General features: G+C 39.6%; 1 protein-coding gene across 1 annotated transcript; it reads right to left on the bottom strand.

Annotated features, from left to right (window-relative positions):
* Nucleotides 1–1,404: 1,404 nt before the first annotated feature.
* On the bottom strand, nucleotides 1,405–13,782 carry DHRS9 (dehydrogenase/reductase (SDR family) member 9). The gene is made up of 4 exons (XM_006867018.1): nucleotides 13,411–13,782; nucleotides 9,108–9,366; nucleotides 5,282–5,445; nucleotides 1,405–1,631 (listed from the first exon to the last, which is right to left on the bottom strand). The coding sequence occupies exons 1-4, from the start codon at nucleotides 13,721–13,723 to the stop codon at nucleotides 1,405–1,407; spliced, it is 963 nt and encodes a 320-aa protein (XP_006867080.1). The 5' UTR covers nucleotides 13,724–13,782.
* Between the last annotated feature and the right edge of the window lie 1,861 nt (nucleotides 13,783–15,643).

Here is a 15,643-nt window from a genome sequence, read left to right as displayed (position 1 = left end):
GATGTCATAATCGTCTTCATTAATGCAAAAAGAGCAAGTGAATTCTGACACTCTAGGCTTCTTCATGCTTGGTGGCTCCATAGGATAAGCACTGGACTTGAACCAAAGCCCACCAGCTACTCCTAGGGAGAAAGATGAAGCTTTCTGCTCCTGCAGAAATGTAAAGCCTCTGAAACCCTATATAGGGTGGCTTTGAGTTGGAACCAACTCAACAGCATTCCACAGCAGCAGCACCAACAGCAAGACTTCTTCACACACACCTTTGAAAGTAGTACTGGGTGCTGGGATCTGAGGAAGCATCCATATAGGATACTGTTTCCTTTGGAGGAGGTATGAGTCCTGGGTCAATCCTCTTTGTTGTTGTCAAGTGCTGTTGAATCAGTTCTTACTCATACAGACCCTGGATAGGGTTTCTGAGGAGCTCCTGGTGCTACGTCAGGAGCCACGAATATGATGAGCAAGGAATAGGCCTGAGCACACTAAAGGTGTTGTAGACTAAAGAGAACCTGTAATTAATTTATTTTTATGGGAAACCTCAAATGAAGGACCGCCAACCATCTCTAGTATGAGTTGTACTGAGATATGCTGGCATTTGGTATTTTTACCAGAATAGACATAAATATTCTATATTTTTGCTTATCTGGAATGGTTGGTATCTTGTTAGTCTATTATTCCTGTCTTTCCACCAGACATCTGCATGTACATCAGCATTCACAGTGGCCTTGACCAAGATATTTAACTTCCATAGCTCCCTGTAGAGTAGTAGAGTTTTTCTAAAGTCTTCTTAACTCTACTTGTGTTCTCTATTTCTTTTTCTTCTCCCTCTTCCTCTTTCTCTTTTGCTCTTCTCCTACTTGCAGTTCCATCTAGTATTTTCCACTGCCCCTTAGCTGGGGCCAGTGTTTCCTAATGCTTCATTATACATCCCTTTCTTGTTCTCAGTGTTCTGGTTCTTTGGAGGATTCTTTTCAGCCAGGTAGCAGAACATGTGTAATCCATTTATGAAAGTAGTCTACTTAATCTCTTAATGTTTTGATAAGGGACAAGATTTGAACAATTAAGGACTTGCTCTAAAGGGTGAGGACTATAGGTAAGGGGTATGCCAGCAGTGAAGATCATTTTGGAAGAGGAAATCTTTCCATGTCTCTTACATCATAGCAAGCATGCAAAGCCTAAATATTGGGTAAGTATTGCCCATGTGACATGTTATCCCTGCCCTTCTTTTCAAAAAAGATTGAGAAAGAAAGGACTCTGGGAAATTACCACTGGTGGTGGGATTCCTTTATTTATCAAAATGGTCTTCTAAATACGTCAAGGCTGGAGTAGGTAAGGCATTGAAAACGATCTGTGCTCTGGGAATCAGTCAATCTCATAGCCTAGGGCAGCCATTTGTGGTCAGCTGAGTCACACCGTTTTGGGATTAGCCAGGTCTACTTTCTGTCTCAACAATAAAAAGTCTTGCAAAACTGCTGGCATGTGAGACAGAGGTATCCAGAAAATCTTGGCATCTTTTCCAGCAGTATAACGGGTCTTAGGGAAGAGACTTGTTAATGCATGGTCCATGCACTTTACCACCAGAGAGAGATCCACGTTTATATATGATGTATTATTACCCTTCATTTTTTCTAGACCTGTCAAAAGAGACAAACACACATTTATTCTCTAGAAGAAGGGGAAAGAGAATGTGAGGACAGGGTGGGAAGGAGAAGATGCAAGTGAGTGAATTAATTTCTCAATATAATTCAAGCCCTTTGTCACGGCAGCAGTGCTTTCTTAACCTGTGCCTCTAAAACTTCAACATGCAGAAGAATCTCCTAGAAGTTCTGAGTCATAGTCCTGTATAAGTTGTCCAAGGAATAGCTGGTGGGTTTGAACCACTGACCTTGCAGTTTGCAGTCCAGTGCTTATCCTAGAGCACCACAGAGAACCGCGCTATTAAAGCATAGATTTCTTGGCTTCACCCCCAGAGTTGGGGCCCCTAAAGTTGCATTTCTAACAAGCTCCCAGATAATACTGATGCTATAGGAGTCCTGGTGTCCTAATACTGATGCATTAGTCCTACTGGGCTAATGCATCAGACTGCAAAGTCGCTTGAACTGCAAGGTTGGTGGTTCAAGCTCACCAGAGGCTCTTTTGACACCCTATTGGCACTTAACAACAACTGGTCTATGGCACACAGTTTAAGAAGCTTCAAAGGAATGAAAGAAAGGTGCTTAATATATTTCATACACGCTTCATGAGGCCCTTGAGTTTAGGAAATTATGGGTTTGATTCCTAACTTGCTTTTATGGGATATTATGTTTATAGGAAATGTGAGTGTGGTCAGGGATAATGTGGGTGTGTGTGAGTGGATTCATATACTGTTGCTATTGTTGTTGTTAAGTGCCGTCAAGTCAGTTCCAACCCAGAGTGACTCTGTATAGGGTTTCCAAGGAGCAGCTGGTGAGCTTGAACTGCCGACCCTGAGGTTCAAAGTGACTGCAGTCCAGCACATTAACCCACAGAGCCACATCAGGACTCCTTATATACTGTAATTCCTCTATAATTCAATGAAAAGAATCACAGCAAATACTCTGATTCAGGAAGCTCAATGAATCCCAGTTCTCAGGCAAACGAGAAGTCTTCAAGATATCTTGAAAACAGCAGGTATTTTATAAAAAGATTGGCAATGACTTTGAGCATTCCTCATATCCTCTTAAAACATGCCTGAGTTGTGTGTTCTCAAGGGGAAACGTATGATTTTAAATTCTCAGTTTAACCTTCAGGTCCCCATAACCACAAGTTGTCCAAAGGGTCTAATTAAGTGTCCATAACTGTGGTGATGTAAGCACTGAACTGCTAACTGCAAGGTCAGGTTTAAACCCACCAGCCACTCCTCAGATACTCTATACAATGGAACTGACTCAACAGCACTGAACCACAGCAACGATATATCTCAGGGACTATTTTAAACTAAAATTCCAGCTGGGGAAATGAAAGCTGACCTTCTACCTCTTGTCAGCTTTGGGCCTGGGAGTCTGGCTCTTCTCCAAGTCCTGACTTGGAAACCTCTATTAAGAACAACTAGCACAAAATTGGGCTCCATGCCTTTTGGCACTTCCCAGACAGACCTGAACCTGGGACCAAGCCAACAATAATTTTGTGAAGAAAGTTGGTAAAATATTCATAGGCATTTTAAAAGTGTCAATGTCAAGATCAAAAAGAAAGCTCTACTAAATTATGTTTCTAAAGTCTTAATCAGTTTTATACTGAATCTACTTGTTGTTCTTGTTAGGTGCCATCTAGTTGGTACTGACTCATAGTGACCTTATGCACAGCAGAACAAAACACTGCCTGATCCTGGGCCAACCTCACTACTGTTGCCACGCTTGAGTCCACTTATGCTGCCATTTGGCCAGTCCATATCATTGGGGGTCTTCCTCTTTTTCTCTGACCCTCCGCCTTTTAGAACCTTCAAAATCAGTGGGTGAGTGAAAAACAGCATTTAATGACAGCGGCATATCACAAAGAGCTGGAGAGCCTGGTCAAACCAGACGTTCTGGTTGGTGCATATGATGTATGTATTTGTGTGTATGTAGTGGTAGGGACAGGAGGGATTTTTATGCACACAAAAATTAAAACAAAAATTTCATTTACTGGGCATTAAGGTTTTAGAGCAGGGGTGGGTAATATCTGCCCCAAGAGCTGTATTGTTGTTGTTGTTAAGGGTGGTCGAATTGGTTCTGATTCACAGTGACCCTGTACAGGATTTTTGAGAAGCAGTTGGTGGGTTTGAACTGCTGACTTTGTAGTTTGCAGTCCAGTTCTGATCCTACAGTGTTATACCAGGAGTCCAAAGGGCTTGACCCTGCCAAAGCAACTGCAATTTCAGCCATCAGAGTGTTGTTGTTGTTGTTGTTGTTGTTGTTAGGTGCCATCGAGTTGGTACCGACTCATAGCGACCTTATGCACAGCAGAACGAAACACTGCCTGATCCTGGGCCAACATTTAGGGGTGAGCTAATGAAATGTTTAACCAAATATAATAGGCTAATTTTTAAGTTGATAATTTTATATGGCCTGTGAAAGGTGTTATAAATATCCAAATGGGCCTTGGTAGAAAAAAAAAAAGTTCCCCACCCTTGCTTAGAGGAATAATGTTGCATCTGACTTTCCTCTCAGCCCCACTTAGAGAACTTCTGGCCTAGACCCTTCCCATGGTTGACTATGTTCAACCAGCAAGAGAAACTTACTTTAAGGCTATAGTTTGGGAGAACAAGGTGACCCCAAGTTAGGCGGGGCTCTGTTTAGCTTATAGCAGGAGCTCAGGAAGTACATGAGAAATATCTAACGGACTTTAGCAAGGCCAGAAAGCTTGTTCACACTGTGGTGCTGTTGCTGTTGTTAGGTGTCATCGAGTTGCTTTTCAACTCACAGTGATGCCATGTGACAGAGTAGAACTGCCTCCTCTTTACAGCAGCAGTCTTTATCCCTGTGAACCCCAGGGTGGGTTGGAGCTATCAGCTTTTTGGTTAGCAGCTGAATGCTTAACCAGGGGTTAAATCATTGCAATGCAGTAACCCAGCATCTAAAACTGACGCTAAAGTCAGGCTGCCTGGTGTCAGATACACCTCTATCGCTGTATAACTTCAGACAAGTTGCTTCTTTGGACCTCTGTTTTCATTCTGTGGATGTAACCATAGTATCTACTTCATAGGATTATTTGGAGATTTTAAATGAGAGAGTGCCTGTAAAGCACTTGGAATGGTGATCATTGCATTGTGAATGTTTAGTATATACTAGTAATAAGGATCAAATCTTTATCATTATTTCTCTATCCCTGACCCAATCACTTGGTCTATGTCACCTCTCACTTCTCATTGTCTCAGTGATGTTTTGGTGTCAATTCTATTTTAATCTAGGAATGGTCAAAGTCTGAGGCTTCTCTCTATTGAAGTTCCATAAAGCTGAAGGGTGCTGAGTATGTGATTGGTCCCGTTTAAAGGTGAAGGCCATGGCTTTGGAATCAGCCAGACTGGGTTTGGGCCTGGGATAGGATACTTCACCTTTCTAAGTCTCTATTCACTATTCCAACAGTAAGCAGTATATTGTAATTCATAAGGTCCTTAGGGTAGAACATGGCCCTTATCAGATGCTCATTAAATGGTTATAATCACTCCTAGAAGCAATAGATGGCACTGATCTATATTTAAGATCCTTACTGGTGCATTACTCTGGGGACCTTGTTTTATCATTTATGACTGGGTCTCCCTAAAGGGTCCCAAGTCCACCCAGAAACTCACTTTTATCGATGTAACCTTCTCCATATTGTTGTTTGATGTCTGGAGGCAGATGCTTCCAAATAGCATGCTTTTTTTTATTTGCCTTTATTGGATCTGACAATCCTGTTTGGAACAATCCTGGTTCGATGCATGAGACATGCACCCCAAAAGCTTTCATGTCCCGTCTGTGAAAAGAACCCATTGAAGATGTTTAATCCAGATTTATTTGGAGAACGATTGCAATTTGGTTGACTATTTTCATGGAATCACAGAATTGGGTGTATTGAAAGTAGCATTTTGTTCTACCCTGTCATTTTGAAGATGAAGATGAAGGTCAAGGTGGTGAAGTGAGGGTTGGTTAGTGGCAGAACAGGAAAGGGACCTGGGTGGAACCACACCAGGCTAATGTTCTTCTCCAGAGGACAGGCTACCTACTAAATTATTGGGCATGGGGTTCAGGACAGGTTTCTTCTTAGTATTCAAATATCTTATGGTGAAATGGACTAATGACTAGCCTGGAAGGACAAGTTTATCTCCATTCTAGGAATGTCAGGAGATTGCAGCACACATGATGCTATGCTCAAGCACACAGTGTGACACCCTTTAATATGACTAACTAGCTCCCAATGCCACCCAGCAAGCTCTTTCATCACATTGCTGAAATCCCCCCAAAATATGTGCATTTATGAAACATTCATGTTTTAGAAGAACAATGGTGCCCCCCTTTTTTTAAAAGGAAACCAGTATATGAATACTTACTTTCTATTTAGTTTATTATTAATTTTACAGAAATATTCACTGTAAGTTTTTTTGTTTTTTTTTTAAAGATTTTTTTTTGTGTGTGAACTTAAGCTATGATTTAATTCATCTTGGATTCTGTTTCCTAGCAACAGACATATTATGAAATGTGAGGTCTATTTTATTACGAAATATGTATTAGCTTGACCTTGAGAGATTTTGAAATGTGCTGCCTGCATTAAAAAAAAGAGTTATTTTCAAATTTAATTGGATTTTACTAGCTTGTAGTCTGGTCTCCTTAGAGTCTTGAACTTAAATGCACCAAAGGGAACTTTTGTCTCCTGCCTACTGTGAAAATAACAATCTAGAGATACAACTAAGTTTACAAGGTAAAGTTTACAAGGTAAGTACAACTAGTATGCTTGTAAGGCAGATACAATTTGAAAGAGTCCCCTTCTAATCCTTATACTGCTATCCCTAAGTTCACGCATGTGTAGAAATACTAGAGCTGCCACAGTACTTTGGCCTGCATGCATAATACCATTTCTAGCATCAGTTCCATGATTTAGAAATAAATAAAAGCTTTTTATTCATTACTTTCAGGTATGGTACAACTGCATTGCAAACAGAATTTCACAAGCCCTTCAGGTGAACGAACTCTCTAGAGTGAATCTCAAAATGTGTGAACAGGCTGTTACAATACTGCTGCTTATAGAATGGAACCAAAGGGAAACCAAGGAGTAAATGGGCGGTTTCCACGGGCTTGCTACTTAAAGTGAGATCCCTGGAACATTGGCGCCACCGGGGGGAGCTTGTTAGAACAATGTCTCAGCCTCCATCCCAGATCTACTAAATAGGAATCTGCAGTGTAGTAAGGTTTCCAGGTGATTCAAATACACACTAATGTTTGAGAAGCACTGCTCTAGCATTAAGAGGTCCTGGTGACACCATGGGTTAAGCACTGGTCTGCTAATTGAAAGGTTTGAACCCACCAACTGCTCCATAGTTGAAGGATGAGGCAGTCTGCCTCTGTGAAGATTTAATCTCAGAAACCCTAAAGAGCAGTTCTACTGTGTCCTATGGGGTTGCCATGAGGCAGAATTGAGTCGATGACAGTGGTTGGCTTGTCTATCACAGCATTATATTTCTCTCCTGGGAGAGTCAAACTGGCAACCTGAATCAAATGGTAACATGGTATTGTTCTATCTTTATACATCTCAGAGGGAAAGTCTAACTTTTTGTTAGTGAGTGAAATTTAAAACCATAGTTTAGAACCTAAACTCTTACACGTACCCTTGGCTAACAGTTAAATAGATAAATAAATGAGTGGAAGGGAAAAATTGTATATAAGTTTGTCTTCTCTTTTGCCTATGACAGCAACACACAGCGGAATACCTTTCATTAATTCCTCTTGACCTTTCCTCCACTCTTCTGCCTACGCTATACCCTGGGGAGGCTGACCTATTTTTTAACTACATGCTGGTTTCTGCTGGGAAGGAGGGAGGAGAAAGAGGTTGGGCTAGCTATTACCCTGTGAGTTTAACACTGGTTAATTTCAACCCTCAACTGACGGTGACAGAGTCTATGTCTCTTGGTTCTGGGAACTTCCTTGTTTCCTTGTCCTTGCTGTCATTAGCCCTCAGACAATACACTATACTTTGGGTCTTTATTGTACAGCTACCACGTGTTTATAACTAGCTCCTAAAGTAATCTCAGAAGTAGAGAGAGCTCCAGAAGAAACACAATTCATGCACAGAGGCTCTATAGTTCTGGCTGAGGAGCAGGCAAACCAACCAACCAACCAAGCAAGCCCAAATCTGTTGTCATTGAGTTGATCCTGACTCATGTTGACCCCTTATGCTGCCTGGGTGTTGAACTGCCAACCTTTAGGTTGTTGTTGCCATCAAATTGGTTTGAACTCATAGCAACCCTGTATAGGATTGCTGAGGAACAGCTGGTGGGTTTGAACCACTGACCTTGCAGTTCAATGCTTATCCTACAGTGCCACACCAGGATTCCTGTAGGCTATTAGTCAAGTGAAAACTGTTTGCACCACCCAGGGATTTTCTAAGGAGTAGGTCAGGGAAAACTTAACATTCAGACATAGTGGGGCAATTCCCATTTTTAAAAATTTTATCTCTCGCAGTCCCGACTTCAGGCAATTTTGTGGTCATGGCAGTAGCAGCAGCGATAGCATCAGCAACAAGGGCCTGCAGGTGCTTAAAACTGAAGGATGGGACATTTCCTCTTTAATCAGAATTGTGGTATCAAAAGGATAGGAAGAAACCATGTTGTTTTTGTTTCTCACTTTCTCTTGTCACCTGGCCCCATAATGAGTCCAGTTGTGTGAAGTAACTGTCAAAGCAGAGTAAGTACATTCCCAGCTTTTGGGTAGAGGGGAGTCCCTGGAAACCAGGATGTACTAGGGAGATTGTGAAGAGATGGAGCTCAGGAGACTATGTATGTTCATAAAGTTACATATGAACTCCACATGTGAATGCATGGATCTGGCTTAGAGAACCAAGCTGTGACATAGGTCAGGTTCTATATTCTAGACTGACTGGCTACTGGCAAATGTGGGACAGATCCAAATAGCACAATAATACTTTGAAAACTGAACAAATATTGGAATCACAAATCACAGAAGGTTTATGAACTGAAGCCAACCTGGTGGATTGTTTTCTAACACAAAAATATCAATGTTCTCAGTAGAATTTAATCAAGACCCATAGTCTCATAATATAATATTCTACATGTTCAGCATACAATCCAAAATTACATGGCATACCAGAAAAATCTCAACTTGCATCATCATCATCATCATCATCATCATCTTCAAATATTAATGTTGAGGTGAATTATCAAAGTCTTTAAAGCAGCTATTTATAAAGATATTTAAATGCATAAGTGAAAACTCTCTTCAAGTGAACAGGAAGTTACGTAGTTATGTAGAAGTTACTACATAACTTCCTGTTCATTTCAACAGATGAATAAAAGATATACAGAAGAACCTAATGAAAAAGTTAAGCCTGATAAAATAAATATTCATTGCTTGTGTTTAATAGCAAAATGGAGATGATGGGAGAAATAGTCAGTGAATTTGTCCTACCTTAAGCTGTCATTGAATCCTTCCACTGCATATTTGGATGGAGAATATCCCCCTCCACTTAATGCAAGCCGGCCTCCAATGCTGGAGACATTGATAACTCTTCCTTGAGCTTTTTTGACCAAGGGAAGCATATGTAATGTCACATTAATGAGTCCAAACAGGTTCACTTCCATAGGTTCTCTGTAGTCCTCCACAGTCAGCCAATCAGTGGGAGCTAGCACTCCAAGAACACCAGCATTGTTGATTAGACCCCAGAGACCTAGAAAACAGGAAGGAAAGGAGGTGTAGGAGTAGAGGTTGGCATGCTCTTAATGAACACACACTTATAAGGGCATCTTTGATGGAAACACAGCCCCTGCTTTACCCAATGATGCCATTTCCTCTTTCTAGTTATACACCTACTTAGAAATACTTTGTGATTTGGGGAAATGATAGTACAGTGTGGGAAGCTAAGTTGAAATTGAAATAAGTGTTGAAGTTCTGTTACTGGGAGCCAACTTGCTGTAATTTTATTTCTGTTTCTGAATCCCAAGTACTAGTCTGACTGAGACTTTTTACTTTTTAATCTCAGATGTAATTGGTCTTTTAACCCACCTTATCAGATGTGAAGGCAAGAGAATATTTATAAAATACTCTATATGAACAAAGAACAACATCAAGCTATTTTGGTAAAATAAATTAAAAAAGATAACTTAATCTATTTTGTATGATGGGGAGCTTTTTATGTAAAGTGTTTGGAAGGTTTACTGGTCAGACAGTGATTGGCAGAATCCCTAAGACTATGGCCCTTTGGTCTGGAACCTAGTAGCTTCATTTTCAGCCAAACAATAGACAGACCTATAAGGTGAACAGTAATACAGAGAGGTACACTCTTCTTAGAACAATCAACCATTCAAGATTAAAGGGCATCATTTGTCAAAGAACAAAGCTCAGAAGACAGGAAGGGTTAGGAAAGGAGAAAGAATGGAGATGGGAAACACAGAGAGGAAGTAGAATGAGTGATGTTACATTGTGGGGATTGCGAAGAAAAAAAAAAAAGCAAAGCATGGAAGCATTAAAAATTATCTGGGAACTTATAAAATCATTGTTTCTGAAGTTCAGAGTCTTAACCGTATGATGATGTGAAGGGAGAAATCACATACATTTTTTTTCTTTGTGCCCCCAAATATATTCATCCATGAGAATATTCCAGATTTTATTCCAAGCTAATTAAATTAAAGTCATCTAGTTCAGAATGCAGCTGTTGATCAGCACATAATACAGAATGGGTGTCCAATGATTGCTCTACCACAACTGTGTAAAACACTTGTACTCAATTTATCAAGCCATTTTCTATCTTTTATAATGAAAATACTTGAGCTCTGATGCCATTGTAGAGTGAGATAAGGATCTCAGGTACCTAGATAATAATTTGGGGATTGCACCACTGTTCCAGAGATTTTATTTCTAAGTACCTTGGTAGCAAGAAAAGCAGGGAAGGTCAATACCTTCACCTCAGTTCTAACTTCATTCACTGGATTCAAGAGAGGATTATTTTAATGCACACAGAGAACCTGAGATTTGTAACTTCTCAGAAGCCCTAATTTTAAAGAAATGCACAGCTGGTATTCTTTTTTTAAATGAAAAAATGTAAAGTAAATAATTTAATCTCTATGATCAAATTTCTTACACTTTCCAAACATTTGAGAAAAGATTTGAAATAGCATATAGGTGGAGCTTAAAATGCATCTCTAAAACAAAAATCACTTTATAACAGGAAGTGATAACTATTAGATGCATATACTAGGATCAAGTTTTAAATTTCTACTGTACTTATGTTAAAAAGTGCATTTGAGTGACCATGAATATAGCTCTATGAGTTTGCAAACACTGGAAATTGCATATTGCATAATCTAGAAGCAATAGATTTGAAAAATATGATTAGCATTTTAATGATACAAATGCAAAGATGTAAATATAAAGAGAATGTAATCAGGTAAAAGGTGGGTCTCTCAAGGATATGAGGAAAGTTTCTAAATGAGAGATGTGAAGGGAAATAGCATGCCTCTTTCTGGACCAACCACCACTCGTCTGTCAGTTTGTGTACTGTGGTGGCTTGGGAGTTGCTGTGATTCTGGAAGCTATGCCATGGGTATTTAAATAAACACCAGCAGGGTCAACCATGGTGACAGGTTTCAGATGAGCTTTCAGATGAAGACAGACTAGGAAGAAGGAGAGATGAACTACTTCCAAATACTTAGTCACGGAAAACCTTATGAAGAGCAGAGAAACACTGTCAGATATAGTGCTGGAAAATGAGCCCCTCAGGTTGGAAGGCACTCAAAATGCAACTGGGAAAGAGCTGCCTCCTCAAAGTAGAGTTGACCATGATGACTTGAATGGAGTAAAGCCAGTGGGAATAAAGCCCTGGGGACCTTCATTTGCTGATGGAGCACAACTCAAAATGAAGAGAAACATCTGTAAATATCCATTAATAATCAGAACATGGAATGTATGAAATATGAATCTAGGAAAATTAGAAATTGTCAAAAATGAAATGGAACGCATAAACATTGATATCTTAGGCATTAGTGAGCTGAAATGGACTGGTATTGGCCATCTTGAACCTGACAATCACATGGTTTACTATGCTGGGAATGCCAAATTGAAGAAGAATGGTGTTGCATTCATTGTCAAAAAGAACATATCCTGATCAGTCATGAGAAACAACGCTGTCTGTGATAGGATAATATCCATCAGCCTACAGGGAAGACCAGTTAATAACACTCTTATTAAAATTATGCACCAACTACTAAAGCCAGTGAGGATGAAATAGAAGAATTCTACCAACTTCTTCAATCTGAAATTGATCAAACATGCAATCAAGATATATTGATCATTACTGGTGATTGGAATGTAAAAGTTGGGAACAAAGAGGAAGGATCAGTAGTTGGAAAATATGGCCTTGGTAATAGAAATGATGCTGGAGAATGCATGATAGAATTCTGCAAAACTAATGATTTGTTCATTTCAAATACATTCTTTAGACAGCATAAGAGATGACTGTACACATGGACCTCATAAGATGGAATACACAGAAATCAAATTGACTAGATCTGTGGAAAGAGACAGTGGAAAAGCTCCATATCATCAGTGAAAACAAGACCAGGGGCAGATTATGGAACAGACCATCAATTAATTGCTATATGCAAATTCAGGCTGAAGCTGAAGAAAATGAAAACAAGTCCACCAGAGCCAAAATATGACCTAGAATATATTCCACCTGAATATAGAGATCATTTGAAGAACAGATTTGATACATTAAATACTAAAGACCGAAGACCAGAAGAGTTGTGGGATGACATCAAGAACATCTTACACGAAGAAAGCAAAAAGTCATTAAGAAGACAAGAAGAAGGAAAAGATCAAAATGGATGCCAGAAGAGACTCTGAAACTTGCTTTACAGTGTAGAGATGCTAAAGCAAATGGAAGAAATGAGGAGGTACAAGAGCTGAACAGAAAATTTCAAAGGTCAGTTGGAGAAGACAAAGTCAAATATTGCAACAAAATGAGCAAAGATCTGGAGTCATAAAACCAAAAGGGAAGAACATGTTTAGCATTTCTCAAGCTGGGGGAACTGAAGAAAAAACTCAAACCTTGACTTTCATTATTGAAGAGTTCTCTAGGTAAATTATTTAATGATGCAGAAAGCATCAAGAGAAGATGGAAGGTACATCAAAAAAAGTACCAAAAGGAAATGGTTGATGGTCAACAGTTTCAAGAAGTAGCATATGATCAAGAGCCAATGATACTGAAGGAAGACGTCCAAGTTTATTGAAGGAACTGGCAAAGAACAAGGTACCAGGAATTGATGGAATAAAAATTGAAATATTTCAAGAAAGTGAGGCGGCACAGGAGGCACTCACTCATCTATGCCAAGAAATTTGGAAGACAACTATCTGGCAGACTGATTGGAAGAGATCCATATTTGTGCCCATTCCAAAGAGAGGTGACCCAACGGAATGCGGAAATCATCAGACAATATCTTTGATATTCCATGCGAGTAAAGTTTTATTAAAGGTAATACAGAAATGGTTGCACCCGCACATTGACAGAGAACTTCCAGAGGTTCAAGCAGATTCAGAAGAGGCCGTGGAATGAGGGCTATCATTGCTGATGTCTGATGAATCTTGGTTGAACGCAGAGAATGCCAGAAAGATGTTTTCCTTACACAGCTGGTATTTAGGAGACATGTTTTTATAAAGGTCATTTAAAATATGAATGCAATTTATTTAGTACTGCTTACCTCCTGACATCACCCACCTTTCTCCCCAACTTGGTTCTTCACCCACTGAGCAGTTCTCTTGACGTTCTCTGGGTTGGTCACATCTAGAAGCACGGTGTAAAGTCTGTCTGAGGTTTCCTCCTTTAAAGCTGTTGATCCCGATTCGGTCAGGCAGGCAGCAATTACACGAAATCCTTTTTTATCGAAAGTTCTGGCGGCCAAGTTTCCAAATCCCGTGTCACACCCAGTGATGAAAATGTACTTCTCAGTGATGTCTGCAATCTTTAGCTGTCTTTTGTAATTCCACAGAAACCCACAGAGTATTAGGAGGACTAATGACAAAAACAGCATTTTTCTTTCTATATATTATAAGGATACTCCTTTCTCATGAAATAAAAGAAGATGGTGTCCTGAGTGTTCAAAATTAGGAGAAAAAAAAATCAAATTAGAACTACCAAGACATTATAATATAATTGATAAATTTGGGCTAATTTAATGCATTTTGAGTGGATAAGTACAAAGTAAAAAAAAGTCAGTAAAACTTACGTTGTGGTTTATAGGGAAGGTGGTCATTTAATGCTAAATAGCTTCTTTGAGGCAATGCAAAATCTAAGTAGCATTCAGAGAAATTTAGTAGCATTCAGAAGAGAAGGAGGAAGGATCCATCTCAAACTTGATGCAGGTGATTGTGTTAGGTGGAACAATGTCATTAATCTCATATGTGAATTCTTATATCTTAAAACAAACTCTCAAGGCAATACCTTTCCTTTTGCTACTTCATGAAACCCATGCTTATGGTACACTCAACATCTGGTTGTTCATTCAGGCTTTTGATTGCTTCCAAATTGTTGGATAAAGGAGAGTGTTTTGGCGTTACCACTAAGAAAATGTTTTTAACTTGGATTTCATTTTTTTATTTTAAATAGGCTAATGTCATCCTTCAACCAACTCTAATGACCAATGTAACTCAATGTGGAGAGTAAGAAGGTGTGAGGTCACCAGTAAGTGCATCAAGGGAGGGTGAGGACAATAGGAAGATACTAGAGAGAGAAATTATAACCAAGACACAATATCCAAAACCTAAACTCAGATCTGTCAAAGTCTATCGTCTCTGGGTACCATCTCTATGAGAAAAAAAAAAAATTACATGTACAGAGCACAGTCAAGCAAACTCAGACTTTAAAACCATGATGCTTGCCCACAAGTGTCAAAGAACCACCTGGAACTCTAATTTTGTCAGGGCGAGAGCCTAGGAGCTAAAATTGAGGTGGCCAATAGCTCCTTTTCTCCTTTCCTCAGAAGCCTGAGGGAAAACCTACATTTCCACTCAGCAAATTCCACTCTGACCATAGGCAATAAGTGGCCTGGGAAAAGCAAGCTGTTCAGCAGTTAGTGAAGAGAAGCCAGAGGCCATTTGCCTTAGTGTGCACTGAGGCTGTGTCTCTGAGCTGCCTTGGAGCTGGGCAGCCTTGTGACTCAGTCCTGCTAACTCACAGCCACCTGAATGACCCAGGAATGGAGCTCAGCTCCCCACACAGAGCAGTCCTGATCCCTAATGGGTCATTTCCTTCCTTCATAACACAGAAAGTGTTTTTTTCTAAATTTTTTCTGTGTTTACATAATGCCTTCACTCATCATTAGGGTCAAGAGTGCTTCGTACAGGACAATTGGCTAGCCCTGAGTTGAGGCTCAGATCTTCTCCTTGCATATGCTTCTGTGTTCATGGCTGTTCATCGAAACCTTGATCAAAGGTACCCACAAAGGCAAGTGATTTTATAAATTTTGTTTGGAATCTGTATTCTTACAATTATTTCCTTTGAATTCTTTTTTTAAAAATTGTTCTTTTATTTTTTCATCTTGTAAAACTAACATGTTCAAGGTAAACAAAATTTTAACAATGACAAATTTGAAGATAGTATAGTTATCACATATAATTCTTCAGATTTGGTTAATTTTCTTCTAGCTTTTTTTCTGTTTATATCTGTGATAAGGAAAATAACATATATATATATATAAAACATATATATGTTTTGGTTTGTTGTTGTTGTTAAGTGCCGTCGAGTCGGTCCGCAGCCCAATTTGTAACCACTACGCTACCAGAGCTCCTTGTTGTTGTTGTTGTTAAGTGCTGTCGAGTCGGTTCCGACCCATAGGGACCCTGTACAGGGTTTCTGAGGCTGTTAATCTTTATGGGAGCAGAACGCCTCCTCTTTCTCCTGCAGAACAGCTGGTAGTTTCAAACTGCTGACCTTGCAGATCACAGTCCGATTC

This window comes from Chrysochloris asiatica, unplaced genomic scaffold (assembly GCF_000296735.1).
Source record: "Chrysochloris asiatica unplaced genomic scaffold, ChrAsi1.0 scaffold00099, whole genome shotgun sequence".
Lineage (NCBI taxonomy): Eukaryota > Metazoa > Chordata > Mammalia > Afrosoricida > Chrysochloridae > Chrysochloris > Chrysochloris asiatica.
This window is presented reverse-complemented; position numbering and strand designations above follow the sequence as displayed.